The sequence below is a fragment of the Candoia aspera genome, chromosome 5, assembly GCF_035149785.1.
Source record: "Candoia aspera isolate rCanAsp1 chromosome 5, rCanAsp1.hap2, whole genome shotgun sequence".
In the NCBI taxonomy this organism is placed as follows: Eukaryota; Metazoa; Chordata; class Lepidosauria; order Squamata; family Boidae; genus Candoia; species Candoia aspera.
This window is the reverse complement of record NC_086157.1, coordinates 75,640,230-75,666,820: the sequence shown is the minus strand read 5'-3', so window position 1 is coordinate 75,666,820 and position 26,591 is coordinate 75,640,230. Positions and strand designations below refer to the sequence as shown.

Sequence of the window (26,591 nt, the reverse complement as noted above, 5' to 3'; positions counted from 1 at the left end):
TTTGTTTATGCAGTTCAAATTACAGAAGATAAAAAGTTCGGACCTAGTTCTTGCAATTGTTAAACAGGTAGAAATCAGAATGTTTTGCTAATCTACCATATTACTCGATCCTTCTATAACAGAATATGAGGAATAGTCTTTACAGAATTGAAACCACAAGGAAAAAGCATCTCGTTGGATGTAATATTAACAATGCTTTAGTGAAAAAGCCTTTGGCTAATGTTTTTCCCTCTCACCTTAGATATACAGTAGCCACAAAGACAAAAATTGGAAGTTCTTACTTCCATTTATTGTTATGTCTAAATCCAGTGAAACTGTTTTTCCTTAAATATAAGGAAACAAATCAAGTATGGTTTAAAAAAATGAGCAAACTCAATACAGCACTCCATAAATTGTTCCTATGAATCATGGTTAATACTAGCTATATTTTGTCTACGTTTGGATAAAATGATAAACTACAGTGAATTAAAAGCAGAAGTGAAAATTTTTGATCTCCTGTAAGTAATACTGTAGCTGAAAAAAATAATTTCCATAACATTAAATAATGGTTCAACTTTACATCCAAATGAGACCACTGCTTCTCTCAAAAAAAGGCATCCAAAATGGCTGAAGGCAAAGGAAATTAAATCTCCTTGCTTTTCAGTAAGACAAAACGTGCTAACAAAGCAGTCTAAGCTTCCTAGCTTCATTATTTTTTAAAAATATTTCTGCAGTTATTCAGATAGGATGATGAATTTGGGAATAGGGGTCATATTAAGACATACACACGGTTTTAGAAGAAATTGTAGGATGGCACTTTCCATATTTATTAGCTGTGTGTTGATTACCTCACCCTTTTGAAATACATCTTCCAGTTGTGATCGGCGCCACAAGCTGAAGTAGATATGTCTGAGGGCCTCAAACAAAGACAGCAAGCTCACTTCTGGTCCTACTGTCATATGACAGATGGCTGTGTTGCACACTACTGAATAGAAATATTTATTCATGACCTCTGGCAAAGAACTTAACTGACTGATTTGTGCCTCTATCAAATTGCTGCAGGCTTGAGGTATATTAGTGCAGTTAAGTTTTCAAACATGATCTGCATTAAGTGATGGAATGATGGAAGCATTTACACAAGCAAATAAATGTTTCCATTTTGAACCTTTGTGGCCCTTGTTTTTACTTGAATAATCAAGAGCCATAGTGCTCTTAGAAGCTATAATTTGCTTCTGTAAATGTCCCTGTCCTTTCTATAAACTAGGAGAACCTATAAGGCTCCTTCAGGTGGTATGTACTAACCCACAAAGTAGTTTTTGTGGTATAAAATATCAGTGCCCATGAATTCACTTTATGAAATTGTTTCTCACATATCAGAGTTTAGACACGGTGTGTGTTCAGCAAAGGAGAAGAATTCTGCTGGGATCTGATTTGAGTATTTAATTTGTTCTGCTTAAATATATTAAATTTGCTATGTTAAGTATTTTGCAGATCACTGAAGACTGCTAGTGGTATATTCTGGCTTATGAATCAATGTGCAGAAAGATAGTCATAAACTCATATTGTTTTGTGGTGATGTGGCATCATAAAAAACATGGACTGTGGGCAATCTTTTGCTCTCTAAATTGAGACACAGGGTTCCCTATGCTGCTGCTTTATGGTCTCCTGAAGAATAAAAATATGCATTTGGGATGTCACTGTAGGTCACAGCTATCTTTGGTTATAGTGAGTGATTGCTCCCATATATTTCCTTACCAGTATGCTGTAATATTATATGTGGAGATGGGGGCTAGGACAGGAGGAAATAATATGTCTGTTAAATATTAAAAATAAATCTATTTGATCGAGAAATCTCTTCTACCCTATACTTCCTTCTAAAATATCTGATATTTAAGCAGTGGCTGGATTAACTAACCTTGAAAGAAGTACACTGAGATAAACTGCAACTGGTTTATAAACTTACTGTGCTTTATTTGATTGATTGAGCGATTGAGCGATTATCAATCAAATGATTTAAAGCAAAAATATAACATGGGTAGCAGAGAAACTTTGAGAGGTAAAAAGCTTTTCCCAAAAGTCTCAAATTTCTTGCTACTTTCCCAGGTCTGGCCCCAACAAGTGGTTTACTTTAGTGCCTCCAAAAGGACTTTTTTTTCCCATGAGAACATTAATTAGAAGAAAGAGTCTTGTGGATTCCCTTTCTAATTTACTAACAGCTATTTAAATTAAGTCAGCTTTGGTGGAAGTGAAGTAGTGTGCTCAATGACCTAAAAATCTAAATGCTGCCCCATTATGATGAAGAGGAAAGTCCAGGGATGGCAATGTGTGTTTCAGTAATACAATATAATCATCAGTTGCCAGTTTCTCAGATCCCAAGCTAAATAGCTAACACAAGTGAAGGAGGTAAGTAGAATAAAATCTATTTCTGTAACTTAGGAAACTAACTAGTGTTTTATTAACCAATATTTTGATACATCTGAACACAGAACTGTAATAGAATAGATAAAATATCTTCCATAATTCATTCTAGCATTAATAACAGTCCCACCCATTGCTATAAGCCATCAAGTTTAAGTATCTCTAGAATTACTTGAACAGAAATGTCATGAAGCCCTGTTGCTATCCAAATGTAAACATCAGTATAGCTATAGTAACACTTCTGATTGTATTAGTTCCTGCTGGCAGACATGTAAAAGCTTTCCAGTTTTAGATACGTGGAGAAAAATGAGGTATCTGTAAAGAAACCCAGATATAATTGAGTATGGTTAAGTACAGCCAAGAGTAGTACTTAACCTATCACTAAATTCAGTCTCTGTATCAAGATGTGGATTGTAGCTAATGTAAAGACTGTTTAGTCTATAAAGGTGGCATTGAAAGCCATGGGCCAGTGAACAGGCAAATTGATTGAAACTGCAATAAAGAGCAAAACAGCTAGATGCTGTAGGTTAGATAAGACCAGCAGCTCTTTGGTGGTCTAGCTAGAACTTCTGGCTCAGGAGACAGTTTTATTTTCCCAGGTAGCTCAATTTTTGGAGTAATTTCTAATGCTTGTGGATCAGACATTTATCTGTGTGGGGAGCCATTACTCTAAAGTTCTTAAATCACCATCTGATCATATTATAATACTTGTTGCTGTAGGATAATTTGGTATAAATGTGCTCAGTAGAACTAGAAAAATTGTAAAAGAAATGATCAATAAAAAATGATTAATTAGAATGGTAGGACTTGCAACAACTTCAAATGCTGCATGAACCTCTAATTGACAATGATGGAAGTAGCTGATCGGAATCAAAACCTCTTTCCTGATCCCAGGTGGGCACAAAAAAAGCTACTTTGTGTAAAGCAATTCCAAGACTTGTTCCAAGTAGGATAAGGAAATTAAGATAATTTCATGAGAATTAGAATTAGCATTGAGTAACATTCTTAAGTCACAGACTCAATTTATCACCTAGTTTCAAAAGAAAACAAACTTACATTATTTCATGGCAGGGAATTATGGTTTATGAAGCTTCCTAATAGGAGGTGGTATCCATGATGGGTCCTCAAAAATATTAAATTAGTAGTGGTAGGAAGCATTCTGCAGTGATGAGGAATAATAACGTGTGAGTTGTGTTTATGTGTTAGCTATTATGTTCTTTTTTTATACAGCTTTCATTTAGATGAATGAGATGTAACTGCTCAGCTTTTACTTTCTAAGCATGTTTCTGAGGCGTTTTGGGGAAGGAATCCAGAAACAATATTAGAAAAGAAATCAGGATGGTGCTGGGACTGGCATTTTGTCTTATATCCTACTCTGATATTTATCTAGAATAAGTTGGAGTTGAACATTTTGATGGATTGAAGGTCAGCTGTCTTGCATTAAAAGGTTTGTTCAGGAATAGCCATTTTAAGATCAGTGACTATGGGAAATTTCAGTGACCATGAAATGTTAAGTATCATTTAATTATAGAGTTTAGAAGAATCTAAAGGCTCCCTAGGTTAAATCCTTTGGTACTAGTAGGGCTTCACATTCACCTGTTTTAGGCCAACCTGGATTCTTTAGATTACCACAACCATAATAGAAAGGTAATTGCAGATTCTGCCAGTTTCATTAGGATGACAAAACAAGTGTTGTGATGCCAGCTTCGCCTTTCATATATGTGTGGGCAACATCACAGTGCATGTTAAAAAAAGGCACAGGTTCTCATATTGTTGTCACCCTGTAGGTGCCCATGCAGAATAGAGATTTCTGAAGGTCTTTGATTAAATATACTTTTAATCTACTGAAGGAGAGAGATAGTTCCAATTATGTAAATGTATATTTGCAGGGTATGCAGGAGAATAGTGCTTACTATACTCTTCAAGTTTTCTTTCTCAAGGAGCTTGGAAGACAAAGGCAACCTGCTGGGTGAGATTCCTCCTTTGCTTTCCAACCTGCTCTGCCTTCCAAAACAGTACCTTTGACAATGGTAAACGTAGCCTTTGGAAGACAGATGCTTCAGAAAGTTGTCATTCAGTAAGGGCTGTATTATATTCCCATCTGTTCCAGACATGTTATTAATACTGTTATGAACTGTCCTTCAGTATATTTTGGAGAAACAAGAATTTTAACTTTCCATGCATTTCTTCTTGAAGAAGGAAGAAGCAGGTCATCTGCCTTACACTGAATAGATTAGTTCTTCTGGACAATGGGCTACATCTAGAAAGATGGGTAAACCCTTCTGAGATGTATCATTCTGTCTGCATTTGTAAAAGATAGATTGCTCGTTCTCCAGGTCAGTGCATGCATACCTAGCGAAGCCTCTCAGGAAAGCTTTACTTGGGTCTGCCAGTTCTGTGGGAAGTGTAACTCAAACATCAAGTCTATTCTCCTGGAATATTTAGGAACAAAATTGTGGAGTAAGCCATTACTCTTGTTTTCAGAGGTCAAAAACATCTTGTTTTTCTGACAAGAAAATATGAGGTCAAGAACTTAAATCATATTTTCTAACATCTCAGTATAGGTAAACTGGTATATTATAATCAAGATTGTAAATAAAACTTGGCAGAGAGTAAGACAAAGATGTGTGTTGTCCCCTGGAATGTATAATGTACGAATCTAAGGAATGCTTCTGGTGACATTAGAGGTGTGTTGGTTGGGAAAATAAATATACATTTATTTTTTATAGGCAGATGATGCTATGTTGTTGTCCGGGTATACCAATGATTTGCAGTGAATGTTAGATAGATTGCATGATGCGACAAGGAGTATCATAGACCAAAGGAATTGAACTAATGTATCAAAACCAGGTAGCTGTATTTGGAAGGAGAAATGAGTGATTGCAAGTTGTATATAAATGATTAAACTAGAGCAAGTAAATTAATTTGTGTCGATTGATTGTTTACTAAAGATGGGTAATGGGTGGTAAAAACTGAAACATGAAAATACTGGTAGAAGGTGCTCTGTGATCTGTTGCAAAGAATGAAAGTTTGTTGAATAGACACAAAGTCTGTGTATACAACCATACTTCTGACCACTTCGTCACATAGAAGTGAGAATAGGGTATGTCAGGAAAAATATACAGTTGAGTGCAGTACAGTTGAGTGCACTAAAGTTGAGTGCAGTAGGAATAGAATCTTTAAGAAATGTGTGTGGTAAAACAATAAAAGATAGGGTCAAGAATGAATGGGTACTGAATGAATGTGGACTGAATTAAAAAGTCATGACTAGTATGAAAAATGTATGTTGAGATGATTTAGTCATGTAGAAAGAATGAATGAGGATTACACTGCAAAGCAAATATATGAAAAGGTGACAGAAAGGAAGACTGAAGAAACTATGGATGGATGGAGTTGGTGAGAGCCTAAAATGATGTAAGATATTTAAACGTGTGATATATGAAGAGCCAGTTTGGTGTAGTGGTTAAGGCATTAAACTAACAACTGGGAAACCATCACCTTAGGCATGAAGCCAGCTGGGTGACATTGGATCAGTCACTTTTTCTCAGCCCTAGGAAGGAGACAATGGCAAACCACTTCTGAAAAACCTTGCCAAGAAAACTGCAGGGAATTGTCCAGGCAGTCTCTGAGAATTGGACACAATTGAACGGATATATACACAGACACAGACACGAAGTAGCAAATAGAAAGAGTGGAAGTAAAAATGGTTTGCAAGGATAGAAAGGTATATAGAGATAAAGTGAACGGTATTAGTGTAGTCTAGTTTTACCTATATTTGATTTTCATTTTCTTATGTGTTTAATCTCTTTGGCTTTTTATTTCTTTCTTCTTTCTGCACTCTGCACAATGTTGCTAATCCTGAAAGGGAATTGTGTGATGGTCATGTATGTATGTAAGTATATATGTATTACAGAGTTCTACGTAAAGTTTTATTATTCAGCTTAGCTGCTAATGCAGCAGCATCTTTAATATCTTGGGGAATATGAGGGTTTGGGGAGAGGGGTACATTCTTCATTAATACATTAATCAATGAAAAAGCATTTTTCCTTTGATATGTGATTCATTTGATCAGTATTCTATCACATATCCTCAAACTTGGTTCTCCATTCCTTCTCTTTTTCCTCTTTAGCATTTACTTAAAACAGTTGGAAGCTGTGAGTGGCCAGTGTTCAAATATCTCAGTGAATTTAAACAAGAATCCATGGAGACCAATATCCTCTTTCCAGCAATGGCTGGCAAGAGATTCTAAGAACATATTGCAAATATATGAGATTTTAAGAGTTGGAATTCTAAGCTGAAAGAATACATTTGTTCTAATAGAGCCTTATAGAAACATAGTCAGATCACTTATACAGAGTCTTATTATTAGTCTAGTTTATTCTTCTCTACCCAAGGGAAGTTCTCCCAAGTTTACTGTTTTTTCTTAACTTTGCTTGGAAGTGTCACAGATTGAATCTGAGGCTTATCACATGCTATGAATGTTGCTTGCCGCTGATATTTATTGCTTACAAACTATGGACTTCTAAGTAACAGTCCATGGTACTTAAATCTTATAGACATAGTCAAATTAAGTATGATTCCAAACTGTATCCTTAAGGTTCTAATTTATTGAAATAAAATTAATTCATATGTATATTCTTGGAGATTTCTTGGATTTTCTGCCCCTAGTTAAATGAATGTCATTGTACTGATATTACAATGACTGTATAGCTGTTTACTGAACTTGCTTGCAAATGATTCTTAAAAGTTTGAATTTACACGAACTTAGTATTTTATTTTCAAACACTTTTTTTTACAAACCATGTCTATCAGTAAATGAAATGCAGAGTAAATAAATAGATTTCTTTAAATAATTAATTTAAATTGCTTATTTAAATGTTTTCTGCTAGCATATTTTGTTTTAAATGTTTTTTGATTAGCCATTGATGAAATAGCTCAGACTTGATTGTGTCCTTTTGAATGTATTCCTTGATGTAACTTCTATTTTTAATTGTTTATATCTCCATATTCTAGCTCACCAGTGATCACTAAGACATATAAGTTTTCTGATTATATATACATAGTTATTTATTCATTTATTTACTCATTCATTCATTCTGGCCTATAGGCCACTTGAATCATAACTAACTGTAAGTGGCTTACATTCCCAGTTTACACTAAAAAGGTTAAAACAATAGATATAATAAAACAAACCCACAGTTCACTCAGCAGCACACTCTGCTGGTGTACTACTTGTATATTTCAGGTTTATTGCTAGTTGCACTTAATAAATGGTTTTGTGAAAAAGTATTTGCTCTGTTTTGGATTACTTGAATTGTTAAAGTTGGGTGTAGTGGTTAAGATGCTGGTCGAGAAACCAGGAGACTGGGTTCTAGGCTTCACTTAGACATGAAAGCCAGCTGGGTGACTTTTGGCCAGTCACTCTCTCTCAGCCCAACCCATTTCACAAGGTTGTTGTGGGGATTGTATGAGGCAGAAGTATTATGTATGTTCACCACTTTAAGTTGTATATATATATGAAAAAGGCAAGATTAAAAATATAGTCATCATCTTTGTCATTGAATGTTACCAGAGCTTCATGTGGGTCCTACTTATAGAGGAATAACTAAGCCATTTACATTGATGTGCGGGTGTAAAAAAAGTAATTGGCCTCTAGTTCAATCAGTTCTATTAAATGGATAAATAGAGCCACTTGTTTAAGTATTTCCTTAAACCAGCTGGAGGATATGAGGAACACTGCCCTATATAAATCTCATAAACCTTGGCTGCTCTCATCAAAATAGAGTTCTCACCACAGGTATTCTGGAGAGAGATCATGCTCTGATCAAAAGAAATTTCTGAACACCTCTATAAAAATGAGGACAGCCAGTCTGGAAGACATTGGAAAATGAGTTCTAAAGCTTTGAAGCTACAGAGATACATAGTCTTCCTATGGAGAAAATTGGAATTATAGTGAAACTTCACAAGAAAGTGGCCAATCTGTCAATATTATTTCAAGAGCAAAGCATAAGATCATTCAGGAAGTTACAACCCTAGAACATCAACCAGGCTACTTCAGATTTCTCTCACCTAGGCTAAAGTCAGTGTTCATAATTCTTACCCAGATCTTAAAAATTGGTTTTATCAGGAAATAAGCTCTAGTTTACTAAAAAGAACACCGATAGTCATATTAGGTATGTTTGCTGCTTTGAGTTATTTATAAAAATAATAAAGGTGGGGTAAAAAAAATCTTAAAAAATTCCTAGGTGACCAATCACAGAGTTGGAAGGGGCCATAGACATTTAGTCCAACCCCTTGCTCATTGCAGGATCCACTACAGCATCTCTAGGAGATGGCAATTCAGCTTCCATTTGAACACCTCTAGCAAAGGAGAACGTATGTCATGTAGCATTCTTTTTCTCTAGCTGAAAGCTTGTACAGTCACAAAATGTCTCCTGGGGTTTAGCCTTCCATGTAGGTTTAAACCATTCTCTGGAGAAATAGAGAAATCAATTTTCTCTTTGGTATTGACTACCCTTCAGATATCATATCTCCTCCTAGTGATATTTTATGTAGGCTAATCATATCCAGTTCCTTTAACCATTCCTCATAGGGCTTCGTTTCCAGAACTTTCACTGTCTTGGTAGTCATCCTTTGGGCTCCAATTTGCCTCTCTCCTTTTAGAAACGTGGTCAGAATTGGACAACGCACTCCAAATGGGGTCTGAAGCATAAGAGTGAATGGAGCAATTACTTCCTGTGATCTGGACTCCATGCAACTCCAAGATAGCATTTGCCCTTTTAGCAGCCTGCATCACTTGCTGCCTCATGCTTAACACAGAATCCCAGATTGCTTTCACATACAGTATACTGTACAGTTGCCAAGCCACATCTCCCTCTACACTTGTGCCTTATATTTCTTCTGCCAGATGAAGAGCTTGACATTTCTCCATGTTAAATTCCATCTTACTCATTTCACCACATAGCTCAAGTCTTTCTAGATTATTTTTAATCTTCACTCTTTCATCTAAAGTATTAGCCAGGTTAAAACCTCAATGTTTTTTCTTTCACCTTCTGACAAATGAAGTCAGCAGGAGAGGACAAGAATTCATTGGACTTCTCACTCTAGCACAGTTAGATTCCTAGCAGATGTCAGTATAATTAAAATGCCCCATTAACACTACTGCATGACTCTTTGAAAGACTGGTCATCTGATGCAGGAAGACCTCATCTGTATCTTCTGCCTGCCCAGGTGGTATATAATAAACTCCCATGGCAATATCTTGTTTGTTTCTATCTCCCTTTTTTTTTCACAGATACTTTCAAAAGTATTTCCATGCTTTAATTCTGAATTACTGTGCAAATATATATTTTTTTCTTTACTTACACTGAAACACCCTGATCTTTTCTGTTGGGTTTGTTCCTTTTCAATAAATTGTAATCTTCCAGTGCTGTGTACCAGTCATAAGTATAATTCCACAAAGTTTCTGTCATATTTGTCTTCCTCAGTGAGAATTTCTTCTTCTGTTTATTTCCCATACACTTTGTGTTGGTGTAGAATCATCTAAGTATTACACTTACTGGCATCTCTGTTGTACTGTCCTCTAAAATGTGTCCCTATTCCTGACATCCTGCTTCTCCCTTTGTGTTCTGCTTTCTTGGCTTCAGTCCTTAGAGATATGTTCTGTAGACAGAATGTTCTATGGACAGATGAGTCAAAAGTACAAGTATTCAGGTTACATGGTGTTTTACAGTGCATTCCTCAGTATAAATCTCATGCTGGTATCAAGTAGGGAAATGCAGAAATATGGTTTGGGAATGCTTTGTTGTCTCAGAACTTGGACAACTTGCTATCATTGAAGGAAACATGAATTCTGCTTTGTGTCAGAGAATTCTACAGGAGAATATTAAGCTATTAGTCTGTCAAGTGAAGTGTAAGCAAATCGTGTTACAAGACATTGATCTCAAATATATAAGCAAGTGTACAAGATAATGGGTAAAGAAGAACAAATTCACCATTTTGGAATGGCAACATCAATGTCCAGACCTAAATCCCATCGAAGGGGACTTGAAATGAATAGTTCATGATAAAAAAATTCTCAAATGTTAATGAGTTGCTTTGCCATGAAAAAAAAATGGTTCAGAATTCCTGTATAGTGATGTGAGACAGTGATCACCAATTATAGGAAGTGTTTAGTTTGCAGTTACACCAGCTAAAGTGTATAACTGAATATAAGGAGCAATTACTTTTGTTTATGAAATAAGTAGGCAATCAATCTCCTTTTATATATCAGTAGGTTCAGCTTGAGCTGTTGATAACATTCAGGACAAAGATAGCAAAAATTCAGAAAATCTGAAAAGGGTCACATTCATTAATTCATCAAATTTATATGGTGGCACATCTCACAAAAAAAATCAGTGGCGTACAATAAAACCAAACATTTAACATACAGTATAAAAACAATTATTCATAAAAAAATTTAAAATTGTAATTAAAGGCTAAGAAGGGCAGCAGATGTCAACAACCTCACCGGTCCCCTGGGGCCCCCAGGCCTGATGGCATAACCAGGTTTTGATAGACTTCCGTAAAATCTACAGGGATAAAGGCGGCCTCACTTCGAGGGGAGAGGATGCTCCATAAGGCATCACATACTGTAGTTTTTCACAGAAACAGTAGAAGCCCCAATGAGCTATCGTACAACTCATAAGCATCTGCATGTTTAGAGAAGTGGATCACAATCCTAAATTATTATAAACAATTGTAATGTGACATAATTGTTTTAAAACGTATTGGTGTTATATAGAAATATGGACAGCTAATTCATCTGATGAATTGTAGAATATGTTATTTTCTCATATCTGCTTTAAGTGACATTATTTTTATGTAAATTGCATTGACTCATATATGGCTGGTCAGAAACATTTTTCACATTCTTAATAATGTGGCTATAATAGGATAGAACTGGTGGTACCGAAATATCGGGGGTTCTGTACCATCTGGCAACAGTATTCTTACCCTGAAAAGGATGTAATTTCTATTTAAAATAAAATATTTTTTTTGCTGGTTTTTATCAGATCTGTTACACTTGCACACACAAATATATCCATTCGTTCACATACATCATGTTGCATTGTCCTTGGTGCTCTCTGAGCTTGGTTGCTTGCTTGCAGACACTTCATTACCCAACTAGGTAACATCATCAGTGCTAGTGAGTGTGGGGTTTGCTCCCTGTTTATATACAGTAGCTTGCCCTGCCAGTGTCGGGGATAGGGTGGTTTTCTCCTTGGTTGTTCCTTGATTAGGGTATTGTTTTCTGATTGTTGTTAATCCCAGTTTATCTGGGTGTTGGCTGCTGGAGGGGATGTGTTTTGGTCTTTTTGTTTCCTTCTTTTCGTATTATGTCTTTTGAATGGTGTGTTAATGTGGTTTATCTCTTTGTGTCTGTTGATGGCTGATTTGTCTGAATGCCGAGTTTCCAGGAGTTCCCTAGCATGGTCCAGTTGAAACTATGTTTGAGTCTGTCTATGTGTTGTGAGATTAAGGAACTTACATTGTGTCTGCTGACTGCTAGTTGGTGTTCGTGGATGTGCTCTGCTAGTCTTCTGCCTGTCATATATAGTGGCTGTTACAGTCCTTATACTGTATGTTTTAGATAACTCCTGTTTTTTTCTTCTTGGGCTACTGGGTCTTTTGGTTTACTTACAATGTTTTGGAGGGCTTTAGTTGGTTTGTGTGCTACGGTGGTGCCGTGTGTTTGTAATAGTCTGTTAGTTGTTTGTGAGATGTTTTTGATGTATGGTAGTGTTATCCTTTTTATAGTGTTACAAAGTTATCCTTTTTATACTGATGATGTTATCTAGTCATGTAATAAAACATCTGCAAGCAAACAACCAAGCTCAGAGAGCACCAAGGAATCCACAGTTCAACCCTGAGCTACATATTTTCTCTTCTGTAAAAATCTCTGTTTAAAGCTTGATAAAGTGGGGAGGGTTTTGCAGCTTTATTTTAAAAGGCAACAATGTTGAACTCTTCTCTAACTCCTCAGGAGCGAGGATGTAATTTGGGGTTTGGTTCTTTGAAAAATCTTGGCTTCTGACTCAAGTAGCTTTTTAACCTAGCATAGGAAAGAAATAGCCATCAAAGCAAACTACAATTACATTGGAAAATGAACTAATTTCGGATATGAACATTTAAATGCAGAACATAGTTCTTGAGAGCTCTTACAGAAAGAGTTAATGCTATCATGTTTATCTAGAAGCTGTTCATCCCTTTCCTCTCTCGTGATTCAATCATGATGGCCTGCTTTCAGGCAATAATTCATTGTTACCAGAACACTAGAGTGAAATGACAAGTTAATAACTGCACTAATAATAGGGGGTAGTCAATCCTGGGGGTGGCTAGCGCCTTAAAAGTCGTTCCCATGTACTTATGAATTTCAGTCAGAACTTTTAATATTGCCATCCTGGATGCTATTTTATATTTATATTTAAGATACATTGTTTTTATTGTATTTTAATCTCTTTTTAGCTTTACTGTAAATCGCCCAGAGGCCCTCCTTTGAGGGAGATGGGTGGTGAGGAAATTTGATAAATAAATAATCGTTTCACAGCCTAACAGTTTCTCTTGCTCATATTCTCATTGTACCATCCAGCTGCCCATGCTACTTAATGCAATTTACAGCATGGTTAATGCAGTTTGAGTTGGAATATTGTTCCGCTGTGCAAGAGAATAGTGCATGCAGCAGCCAGGGATATGTTCATATCACTTGTGTCTCTGTACTTCATTCTAATTCTATTATTTTTGTTTGATTTTCATTGTTTCTCCAAGAGAGTAAATTGACCTCATTGTGAACTGTTTCTCCTTTCTTGTTATTTTCCACTGATGGGAGGAATTTCCCAATACAATTCTTGCTCCTCTTTCTATTTAATGATTCCCAAGCTGCACCGTAATCTGTCAATTTCCATTCAGTCTTAATGTCAGTTATAAACAGATAACTATTAAAAGAAAATTAATTTCATTGTGAGGATGCATGATTATATTGTATGGTGATGGAAATCTCCAACACTGTCGAATTATGCAAGTTATACTTTGCATAACTTTTAAAATGTGTATCAGGGAAGCTCTAATAATCCACTTAGGTCTGGATACTGCCTTAGAGATTTCTTCCTTTTTGGCAATAACTCTTGTGAGACCTAATACATTTCCCTAAGGTTGGACATTATGGAAGTTAGACATCTTTGTAAGGAACTTCACAAAGTCCTTGCTAAATATTATTATAAGATGTATCAAAACACAATGGAGATACACAGTGAAAACGTTTTAAAACCTGGATGAATGTAACAAGTAATAATCGAGATAGCATAATCATTACAAACATGTATAACAATGAAAATAATGTTAACATATACATACCTCGGGAGCCAATTTGGTGTAGTGGTTAAGGCACCAGGCTAGAAACCAGGAGAGTGGGTTCTAGTCTTACCTTGGGCATGAAGCCAGCTGGGTAACTTTGGGCCAGTCACTCTCCCGTAACCTAAGGAAGGAGGCAGTGGTAAACCACTTCCAAAAAACCTTGCCAAGACAACTGCAGGGACTTGTCCAGAGAGTCACCAGGAGTCAACACTGACTCAAAGGCACTTCCCCGATCAGTACATACATACATATATATATATATGGGGAAGCATTTCCACTACAAACTTTCTTCATTGTGCTTCAGAGAAACTTGTTTCTTAATGAATTGTCCAGATTTGAAGTTCATTTTGTGTAATACTTCCTCAGAAGCACTGAGTGAAAGTAAACATGATGGCATATTTTCAGCCACAGCTGTGAGATTAGAGAGGGAGAGGGAGTAATTCTGAAATTCATTTCTGAAATACATTCAAACTATAGATGTGTGTCATGAACACACATATGAAAATTCTTCATTCATAACAGCTCTTCTCAACTTTTTGTTGTTGCCTACCCTGTTGTCCTTCATTCTCCTACATCAAAAAGGCCAAATTCTGTCAGAGACTAAAACTAGGGCAAGCACTGAGAAACTTTGTAATGTTTCATAAGTTCTCTGCAAGAGAAAGCTGTCTTTGAAGATTGCTAGCCTCCAGGGAAGAGTACCTTCAAAGTAGGACAAAGCAGACGTTGACTCTCCTTATTACATAGATAGTGGTTTCCCATGGCATTCTATACCAGGTTTTAGTACTGCTGTGTCTATACATCAGCATTTTCCTTGTCTTCTCCCCCACCTCTCTTTGAGTTCTTAAACAATTCTTCTCTCATTACTATATAGAACATTTTGCCAGTGGTGTCTTTAGCTAGATTAATTATCATGATTAATTAGGGGCCAATAGCTTACACCTTGTACCTGCAGTCACTAGAAAGTATGTCATGGAGGGTTTTCTTCTTTTTATCATGAGAGAACATGCATTAAAAAATAACCTGGGAATGACAAAATATTTAATAACCTGTATCAGCTATAAGATTTCTATCTTGCAGATTCAGACATTTTAAAAGAGTCAGTTACTATTATAGGTGAGGGAACTGAGGGCACATACTACATCTGCATGTTTATTTTTGGATTTGTCTGCCCATTGACAGCTGTCTAATCAGTGCTAAACAGCATGAAATGTTTCAGGTCCTCTCACCTATCTCCCAGTGGCAGAAACTATGAAATGCCCAAAAAGGATTTTGCAATGTTATTATCTAGATTGTACTATTCATGTGGGAGTATCTCAAACCAAACGAGATTACCCCTTTCAAATGTTAGTATACATTCAAATGTAATGTTCTTATTTTCTATTTTAAGGATGTGTTCTCAGGAGAACAGAAAATTAAGGAGAGAGTTGACAAGCCAACCAAATCAGTTGAGGTTTGTGTGCCTTCAGTAATAAAAGGGATGAGTGTGAGTTTTGCTTGGAACTTGGACTACCAGAGTTCAAATCTTAGTTCACAATGGATTTGTTCATTGTCTTTTAGAAAAAGAAAGAAATTCCCTACTTCGGTAGCAACAGAAATAGTGATAGATATATCTTTCTCAAGATTTTCCTAGCTATGATTTCAAGACCGTTCAGTTTTAAATAATAATGTTTAAGTTAAAAATATATAAAGACAATAGAGGATGGAATCATAACTCGATCTGGTGACTCAGATGCCAACATACATATGTCCTCTCTGACAGCTGGTTCCCTTTTTTATTTTAATTCTTTGCTTACTTTTTTCAAGTGACCCAATAGTCGTGAAATAATTGTATTAAACAGTCATGATTATTTCCTTGAAATATTTGTCTGTTTCCCATTGCTTATGAGCTACTGCTGTATAGAGCACTTGGTTTCTTAACATCACTGACATCATTAAGCAGAGCCAACATTTATCTACCTCTTATTGACCTGCTGGTAGAGAGATTGCAACTAACTAATTTTCTTGCAACACTGAGCCACAAAATTGGGAAGCAGCTATGGCTTTTTATATGGATTCAAATGCATTGTGTATCTACTTAAAGGAATATGCAACTAGTTCTCCCTCTCTTTGACCACCTCTAATACAATTTCAGTACCTTTTTGTATAAACTTTATACCACTTTAGTACTTTCCATTTAATACGATCTGTTTCTAAGCCCAGATGTGGCCAAAGATAGAAATGCCAATTTACTTTTGATTCCTATCATTTCATATCTTGATATGGTTGCCTTCACTTTTTCCAGGGAAGCACAAATGGTAAATTGTACCTGCCTGGCAGAATATACTATCTCTTCCAGGAAGGTTGTCCATAATGCTGTGATGTGTTAATACCATGATAAGTGCAGGTGCATTCTCTGTCAGATCATGGAAGAATGAACAATTTTTAAAGCAAGAGTATATAACCCGTGGCTTGAACGTCACATCAGCTTGCCAACACCCTGTTGCACCCCCTGCATTGGACATGGTTCTTTGTTGTATGATTGAGAGATTTTAAAATATGAAAGGGTATCCTAAGTCTTGCAGAGGTTTAGTGTCCCATTTTTACACTTCACATTGCCGTGAAAAATTAGGCTGATATTTTGGTGGTGTGTGTGTGTGGATTTCAGTGCAGAAAGGCAGTACTCAAAGGCAAAAATGTAAAATCTCAGGTTAAAAGTTTGCCCACACCCTTTAAAGGCTCAGTGAGAAATTAAAAGAGTGGAGATGGTATGCTGTATAGAGAATAGGTCCTATGCTTTTTATATGTCATGTATATGTTAGCATTAAAAAGTGTGTAGAAAAAAGAGAAGCAAAGACACTGAACACTGTGATGGGAAATGGAAAGCAGACCCACAAGTGAACAGCCCTCAAATCAGAGCCTGTTGCCGAACTTTGGTAATCAGCTGACAAAGTATTCCCAATGAAACATTTGAAGCTGAAAAGGTGGAGACTCACCTGGCTTTGAAGTATTACCTTAAAGATTATTTCCATAGTTTTCTAGATAACATAATGTCAATTGTCATTCAAAAGAAAACATATTTAATTTTGCAACAATGAGCCACATGGTGGTGCAAAGCTATCACAACTTGATGCCAAATGGGGAACTATGGTTCCTGCCCTTTTTTCAGTATATGGGCTTATATCAAAGGGCCTCTCATTTTTCTATCTTCCTATGAATTTAGAAGAAAAAGTAAAGGAGGGAATGGAGGATTTGGAAAACTCATGTATTGCTAGATGTAATTGCAGCATATCCTCATAGATACAGGAACTGATATGTTAGGTCTACACATGTGTGAAGAGATAATGCTTGGGATTGTATGTGTACTGCTTTAATAGCAGTCTTACAGCTCCCCACTTAACATACACAGTTACTATAGCAACTGAGGTTATAGCAACTGATGCTCCCTTAGCAACAGTGCCAGGAAATAATCCAGTACCAATTAAAAATAAACTGTTAGGTAGGGGAGTGGGAGCAGCAATGGGAGAAGTAGATTTTTTTGTGAATTGGTTGCTTTTTCATCCTGAGGACTTGGAGCACCAGGAGGGACAGGAAGAATGACCTTTTTCCTTTTTGAACTTGGTAGCTGAGGTTGTTCTCTTAAACTTAAGCTAGAAAGTATCTGCTCAGCAGTATGAGCCTAAGCCTCCCTGTAAAAATAAATTCCCTAGAGAGAAGTGATGAGGACTTCTCTATATGTCACATCATTGCATAGCAAAGCTATCTAGTCTTTATTAGCATACTGATTAAAGCCAGTGGCAATATAGGCTCCAGGGGAACTTCCTAATGTGTTGCCAGGATACATAAACCTATATTAGAAAGGCAAACTCCTATTACTGTATCATGAGAACTGCCTCCCCTCCCCATCAATTATTTGTGCATTCTTTTCCTTTTCTATGTGGCTATCTGTGTAGCAGATAAGCAAGGAAGGATTAATAGAGTGGGGCTTTTGATATAAAGGTGGGTACACTTGTTTTAAAAATCAACAGAAATATACTTATGTAAGTCTAGCGTGTGGCCATGGGTGTGCATCCTACATCGTATCAACATTTTGCCTTCAATGAAGATATTGGGGAAGTCCCTGGATTAGTATTCCAGGGGACTTTTTATTTGTACGTTATCTGTAAGGAATATTTTACCAACAGTCACAAGTGAGAGAGTAGCTGAAATGTATTGCCTGCTGTGTGACAACTCTAAATATTCTTGGGATGTTTTAAATAACCAAAGTTACAGTGGGGAATAGTTTATAAAAGTGATTGCTGTATTCTAGATAATGGCTTGAGGATAAGAATGATCTTGGAGTCTCTAATTTTCTTCATTATACACTGATACCGTACCTTACTATAAAATGTGCTTAAAGAAATCTTATTTACATGATTGATTTTTCTGAAGTGCTAGCTCCAAATTCTATTTGTTTACACTTTTGTGGGGTAAAAGTTAAAGTGAGTTGAAGAAAAGAGCCTGAGTAACAAAAGAAATTAACCTTTTTCTTAAAATGGCATACAGCATAATGGAAAATGGAATACAAAATGACATCTTCTTGATCTTCCCATATATTTGATGCCCTCCATATATATTGTCCTAAAACCTTTGGAAAGGCATAAAGTTTAGGAAGACAATCCTGTCTGGTCTTTCTCTATGACTATAAGATGGTCTGCTGAGAGAAAGCCATGTGCATGCATCTAAATAAATTCTTCTCTCTTGCTTTTTTTTAATTGATCCATTTTATTGTATTATAAGACGCAAGTAATACATTGTAAAATTTGGGTATAGTGCTATTTATATAGTATTAACTAGATATTATTAATGCTATGATGATTTGGGTAACTTAAACCTTAAAGAAAAAAGTTTATCAGTATTAACTATGATTTCTAAAAGGTTAATGTTAGGTTGCTTAAATTATATGTCTACAGCTGAGTATTGCATTGATAAACAGCTGCAAAGTGTATTAAATTATTTTGTTGTATAATAATGATTTCTATCTTAAGCTTAATACTCAATACTAAGGTCTCCACTGTAATTAATTGATCCATCCACTTCTCTCTCTTTTCTTCTCCATTACTCCACCTCCAAGTAACAAAGCTACAGGTCAGCAAATCAAAGCGGAGTATAGTCCTTGTGGCGAATAAACCTATCCCTCTGAATTGTTCTGTCAAGTCTCAAACCAGCCCAGACTCTCATTTTGCGGTCCTGTGGTATGTTCACAGACCCTCAGACACAGATGGGAAGCTCATCCTGAAGACGACTCATAGCTCTGTATTTGAGTATGGCACTTATGCAGAGGAAGAAGGGCTAAAGGGAAGATTGCAATTTGAGAGGTCACTATCCGGGGGCCTCTTCAGTCTGACAGTGCAGAGGGCCCAGGTCAGTGACAGCGGTAGCTACTACTGCCATGTGGAAGAGTGGCTGCTCAACCCTAACCATGCCTGGTATAAATTGGCAGAGGAGGTTTCTGGCCGGACTGAAGTGACTGTCAAGTTACCAGGTAATAGTTCTCAAGGGCTGTGCAGGCTCTGCATAAACAGATGGGAATTGAGGGCTCTGAAATCTTTGCATTTAAGCAGCACTAGGTTCCCCATTTCCTTTCCTGGTCAAATTTGCTTTTTAAAAAATTTATATGTCACCCATTTAGACTCATGGCAACTTGCAACAAACTGATGGGTTATTCTTCCTTCCTACTGGGATGGAATTTGTTATCCTTAACAGCATTAAAAGTTTAGATCCCAAGCAACTTTCTGGAGCAATGCATAGTTGATGGAAATTACTAGCCCTGCCAGCTTTTGCTGTAATAAACTTCACCTCTCTCCTGCCTCTCAATTTTTGGAATGGCAGTCCATTAATTTATTTGTCTTTCCCTGATTCCATTCTGAAACCAATATCTCATGTCATTAAAAGTCTCAATACAGAGAATGAAAACCGATGTTCCATGTATAACAAAGGTATAAGAGCAGAAATTTTCATCAAATTGCTAACACTGGGATATCATGTCATGGGCTTAATATGAGACTATTATCCCATTCTATCAAAGAGTCTCGAAGCATATTTGGAAAGGAAATACTTCTTTGTCCAGTGAGCCCATGGCAGCGCGCTACTTAATAAAACGACTCAATAACAGCTTTCAGAAAAAGTCCTTGGAATATAACTGGAAACTGGAATATAAGTATTTAGAAAACTTTCTATGTAAGCATTTTTAACCCATTTCTCCTCACCACAATCTGTAAGGCTCACAGCCTGCTGTCACTTGAAATATTTTTATGTGACAAAAATATCACAAAACTTGGGAGTCTGGCTACTTGGCATCTTTTAGTGTATTGAAATTGCAATTCCCAGAATTCCCAAAAACCATGCTTGCTGGAGAATTTTGGAGTGCAGTCATAACACATCTTGAGAATACCAGGTTGCAGATCGCTAATATAGCTGTTAATAGTCGTAAGCAGAGGATTAACTTACAGGGAAGGAATGAAAGACAGAGAAATGGTCCATGAAAAGAACTGATTCAATTTAAACAATCATATAATTAAGATCATGAAATAACACAATGCTAAACTAGTAGAATTCCAAGGGAAGAAGTTACAGTATGTTCTAATAGAGACAGCTGTAAGGAAAGTTCTTAATCTCTGATGTAGCATTTCTCAACCTTCTGACCCTGGAGGAACTCTTGAAGTATTTTTCAGGCCTCGGGGAACCCCTGCACATTCAGGCTCAAATATAGGCCAGAAGTTACAAAATTATTATATTCGTTTCATGTGTAAGACACTATATGTGCATTAACAGTGTTCTTAAACTAAAAATAAAGAATGAAACTTACCTCTTTAATGTGAAATTGCCTAAATTTGAAATAATCTTTTAAATAAATCGTGATCTCCCAGGGAACCCCTAGTGACCTGTCGCAGAACACTAGGCTGAAGAAACCCTGCTTTGGTGAGTGCTTACTACTCCAAATAACCTGATTGGTACATTTGTAGTCCCTCAGTTTTATTAGTGGATGTGGTATCTGCAGCATTCCCATGTGGTCACTGCATAAGAACCCATGTTGCCTGTAGTATCTTTCCTACTGCATGGTATACATGCTTTTCTTATGCTAGAACCATGTGAGACAATGTGCACAATATGAAGTATCCTTATAAACGTACACTGAATTATTTTTTTAAAATAACTGAATCCAGCCGCCCAGAGTCAGTTTAGAGTCAGGCAGTGCCTGAATCAAAATAAATAACTACAGATGATACATAAAGAATATCAGAGCAGAGTTGAAACTGTAGACGTGTAACTAATGTGTTGGGCAGTTCTTTTTCAGTTAATTATTTTCTTGTATTTTCCCTAGATAATCTCTTGGAAGTGAACAAGAGCCAAAAGAACCTGACCATTTTAGAAAATGAATGGGTAACATTAGAGTGTCTGGTCACTAATCGGAGCAGTCAGGCTTCCCAGTTGTCTGTGGAATGGTATGTGTGGAAATCTGGCCACCCAGAGAAAGAAGCAGTTGTAAAGCTCACCAGGCAGGCCACTCTTTTATATGGAGAGCTAGCAACCCTAAATGGTCTTAAGAGCAGACTGCACCTGGAAAGCCCCTTGGCAGGCCTGTATCTGCTCACCATCCAGAACATGACACTGCAGGACAGTGGGACCTATGATTGTCGAGTGGAGGAGTGGCTATTGAATCCTACAAATACCTGGTACAAAAGGGCAGAAGATCTGTCTGGGCTGACAACAGTTATGGTGAAGAAGCCAGGTAAAATGTTCGAATACTTAAGTTTTGGATCACTAATGGAGAAAGCAGCTTAATTTCTGCTCACTGCAAATTAATCAGTGAAATATCTGGTCATTCTGAATTAGCTAACATGGGTTTTAGTCAGCAGCTAGGTTGACCAGTTGACCTTATATCCCTCTGCTATAATACTAAGCCAGCAGTCACTGATTTTAGATAATGTTAATGATGTGAAGAGAAACTCCAAAAACTATTAAACTCTTATGCATTTGTCTTTTTTAGAATGAGGGCAGGCTTTCAAGTTGCAAACTGAGCCTGCTGCCAGACACCTCAGTCCAAACATTTGAAGCTGTCTCTCCCCCGGACCTACACAGAGCAAAGAGCTTCCTACCTTAGGAGGGATGGATCTTTTTGAATTGTATTCCAGCTCTTTTCTTACTCCCCCCACTCCAAACCAGTATTCTTTTGCATGACTGTATGTGCTACACTGTTTTCACTCAATCTGAATTATGATATACAGTTCTGATTTCTGTAGCTTTAAGGGTGATTCAGATAAATTGGAGCAGCAGGATCAGGGAGAGGTAACAAAGTTAATAAAAGTAATTAAAAAACCCAGGTCCTATTTATTTGATTTCTAGACTGCTGCAATCATACACCTCTTTTTGACCTACAGGAACATGATTATATACATAAATATAAAATGTCCACAGTATAATAATGACAATATACTACCAAAATTAAAACCAGTAATCTAGTTACAGCAATATTAACATTCCTATAGCGTTCACTGAGATACTTTAATAAGCCATCTGGAAGAGTTCCATCTTAACTTGCTTCCAAAAAGCTAAGTGTCACAGCTAATCTAACAATGGCTGTCCACAGAAAAATGGCACCTTCTGACCTCAGGTCCTCAGATCCTCTGATTTCATATAGCAGGGAACTATGATCACACCCATAAATGTTTTGGCAGCTAGTGTAGGCCCCCAGCATAGATGTAGTGAGTTCATGGCATCTAGATGCTAGCAGGGGAACAGTAGGCTGTTGCATCTTGAACCAAATGCACTTTCTGAATGGTCTTTAAATGTAGTCCTAAGCATGTTGCAATAGTCAAACAAAATGGTGATGAGAGAGGTAGGACTGCAGATACTGCATCAGCTGGAGCTGGACAAAGACCCTTCTGGCCATGTCCTCCACCTACCCATCTAACCATAGCTGTGAGTCCATCAAATCCCAGACCTGCTCTATCAAGAACAGTGCCACCCCATAGAATGGTAACACTGAACCTTGTTGAATGAAATGAGACTCCAACTTGCTTGGGTTCATCTTCAGCCTGTTCTCCCTATCTAGGAAAGCAAATGAAAAACCTTAAGAAGAGAAGACCAAAGAGAGAATATGATTTGTGAAGTTTCCAACTTTTTCCCAAATTCTCTAAGCTCCTAAGTGAAACAGGAAAGACCATGTGTCACTGCCTCTTTAATGCTGCTTTAACTCAGACAGCTAACCATGAGCATTAAGGAACTGCTGACAGGTACAGCAAGAACCTGGTAGTGTATGAAACTTAGACATATTTTGAAAAAATACAATCCAAACTATATTTATAGGCATTTCAAGTAAAGTTGCAACATTCTTTTCCATTTAAAAATGCATATGAGATTGTTCTTCCCTTGTGTATGGATGTGATGCTGACTAATTAATATAACGCAAGGAGAAAATGCAGCCTAAAAGTTAAATGATTGCTGATACCTCAAGTGGAAAGTTTAACAGTGAACTGCTGGCACTACTTTCCATGATGGAAACATTTTATATTAGATAAAATGAAAGCAGAAAAGACCATTTTAACAGATAAGAAAATAGATAACTTTCACACTCTAAAATTAATACTTTATATTTCAGTGATGGCTTCTGACTTATAGAAAAAATGGAAGGTTGAAATTATATCTGTGAAATATACCTTTCAAATCAGTGCACTTGCTCTTAACAAACTTCACATAGACCTGTGCTTTCTGAGGATTTATGCCTATAAAATGTCTATAACATAGTTTCCAAATATCAGCAGAGTGAATAGGAAAGGCTATAGTCCTTGTTTTTTTTTAAAGAATTTTATTAAGTTTGAAGAAAGGCTACAGTCCTTGTTGATGGGATCTGCACTCTGAAAAACCAGCCAGCTCTTGAAGAATGTGAAAATCTTTGACATTCTTGCTAAAGAAACTTTTTTTCAGCTGTTCAGGTGAAGAAGAAAGATCTATGGGTCTCTAGAGGAAAAATGCCTCCAGGCTATAATCATTGTGATGCTGCACACATTAGAGTTAAGCTTCTGGATTTTCTTTTTGGGCAAAATGTTTTCAGATGGTCTGTTAGCAACATCCAGATAGATGAAGGAGAGTAATCTAAGGCAGAAACCTTATGACTTCTCCTGAGCTATATGCAAAGGGAGACCATTATTTTAGCATTTAAAAATTTCCACAAGTGTCTAAACTCACTAACAGAATTTAAATGGTCTTTATAGTTCACCAGAACTTAGTCCTGTTCATTTAGTTTGTAAGTGTTCCCTTCCTCCCTCTAGTTCAACAACTAATGTGTTTGTTTTCTAATAAGCACCCTGTGAATGGGTGTCAGCTTGAAATTCCAAAACGCACTCTTTTTTTTTCCTTTTCTCTTGAAGTAAATAATACCAAAGTACCACTTTCTTTTGTTGTACATTTCACTGTATGCTGGTCATTCTAGGTAAGACAAGTAAGCTTAGGAAAAAAGCTTTAAAAATTTATGTCACATGATTGTTTCTCCTTATAGCATTATCTTATATAATTAGATAAGGGTGAAAAGGAGAATTTGTGGAGGAGTATTTGTGGAAAGCACCAACTTTTTTGCCTCTACTTATATTTTCCCTCATTAAATGTTACCAGAAATGTTAGAAAAATAACAAATGTAAGAACAAACCCTTTGAACAGGGTGCTCCAAAGAACGTTCAGTTGTGCAGCACCATTCCATGATAATCCTTGGACTGCAGAGGCTGTCCAGGGAGGCATGAGTATCTCCCTATCCATTTCAGGCTTGAAGTAATCTTATTCCAATCAGGACATTTAAAAAAGGCTGAATATGCTATTCTTTGTGATATTTGCCCCATGGGTATACTCAATTCTCCAGCACTTGGTTACTTAGCAATCCCTTTCTTAATTATCTGAAAGTTGGCAGTATACCCTTACAGTATGCTCTTTACCATGCCTCTTTTGATCTCCTGGTTTCTGTGCCAAGAAGAAGAATTAGCCCTTGCAGGCAAACCTAACTCTGTGCCTCATTTCAGGAAACTTTTCTGAAGGGAGGGCCACTCAGGAAATTCCAATTTTGCTTTTCAGCATAGGGCACATGTTCTGTACAATTAAAGAAATTAATTGGCCTCTGTATATCTTCAATATCTTCAGATGTCTCACTGCAAGTGGATGCAACCATAGCCAACCTCACAGTGCCAGAACAGGGCCATTTCCATTTGGATTGCAACATTTTGTCACTTTCCAGCCAGGATTCCCGTTTTGCTGTGACATGGTTCATCATGAAGAGTAAAGATAGAAGTGGGCAAGCTGGTCACAAGAACGGAGAAGATCGAGAGGCCTTGTTAAGAGTAGGCCAGGATTTCGTCTTCAGCCGAGAGGCCAGCCCCTGGGAAGGGAGGCTACGTTTTCAGAGACTTTCAGCCATGTTCTATCGGCTGACTGTGTTGCAGGCAGCTACTACTGATGCTGGCAATTACTCATGCCATGTGGAAGAGTGGCTACCTGACCCCAAGGGAGTGTGGTACAAACTGACCGAGGAAGATTCTGGTCTTATAACTGTTTATGTGCAAGATACAGGTGAGGTGATGATGTATTCAATGGACAGGAATAGGGCTTGTAAAAATTCAGTGAGAATATAACCTGAGAATATTTTTAGGGTTCTATAATGAGGAAAGTGTTCTTAGAATATTAGTTAATGAAACTGATTATTGCGTATCGCAATTATTTCCAAGCCCAGTTAAGAACTGCAACTTCTGCCCATGTTTTTAATGTTGATTGCAAATAATACATGCCATGCTAAGTGTTGCAGGTATGAAAAATAACCAGATGATGTATCCTAAAAATATGAGTGGAAGTTACAAGTTATGCTGGGTGTGGTGTAGGAGCAACCTACTAGATAATCACAACTATGCCACTTTGGGTAATCTAAATAGCTTTTAGATTTTCTCTGAAACAAGTTGAAGAAAATTAGCACTGCAGTAGCATTGGAAAAAAATCTCTGGGAAGACATGATGCTTTTAGCCATCTTATACAGTGCCTGTTACATATTAACTGGAACAGCTACTTTTCTGCATCAAATTATTATGTAATGCAAATTGAGGATTTCCTAACTTAGAACCTTTCCTGTTCTAATGTTCTAATTCAGAGCTACACAACCTAAGGTCCAGGGCCATATACAGGTCCCAAAAGCATTGAATAAGACCAGACTTTAATTTTGGTTTTTAAATTGCCACCAAACTTTAACTTTTTAATAGGAGAAAATAATTGCATATACATATTAATTGTATTCATTACATTTAAATGAAAATTAATCAAATTTAGTTAACCTACAGAGTGTAGTCCCCAGCATGCCAGCCAGAGGCCAATGCAATCCTTAGTCCCCTAAAAGCTATCTGTACCTACTCTGGCAACACACAGGATCAGATTTTAGACAGGATTGTTTTGTTCACTTGTTTTGCTGGACTTATATCTTGTGTTTACTAAAAGAGCTTAAGGAAGCTTCCATGGGGATCATTATAGCTACGATGTGAAATAGATTGCGCTGAGAAAATGACTGATTTAAAGTCAGTAAGTTTCCATTGGTAAGGGTAGAGTTGAATGTGGATTTCTCAGCTCCTAGTCCACTATATTATCTTTATTCTCCACAGTCTCTGATATTTTATTTCCATAAAACTACAGATATGGCAGGTGGTAGCTCCTTCTCAAAGATAGTACTGTTCTTTTGAAAGGTTATGGATATGAAAGCAAAAGGAAGCAAAGATCTAAAAATCAATTTCCCCTTGGATGCAAGTCCATAGCCTGTACATATGGCC

At 36.9% G+C, this 26,591-nt stretch overlaps 1 protein-coding gene across 3 annotated transcripts in view; it reads left to right on the top strand.

Annotated features, from left to right (window-relative positions):
• IGSF3 (immunoglobulin superfamily member 3) overlaps window positions 1-26,591 on the top strand; it is a 100,640-nt gene that overhangs the window by 70,668 nt on the left and 3,381 nt on the right. For all 3 annotated transcript variants that reach the window (XM_063305509.1, XM_063305510.1, XM_063305511.1), the window contains 3 exons: window positions 18,878-19,288; window positions 21,128-21,535; window positions 24,931-25,356. In XM_063305509.1, the coding sequence (XP_063161579.1) occupies window positions 18,878-19,288; window positions 21,128-21,535; window positions 24,931-25,356 (1,245 nt within the window). The remainder of the gene's footprint in view (window positions 1-18,877; window positions 19,289-21,127; window positions 21,536-24,930; window positions 25,357-26,591) is intronic.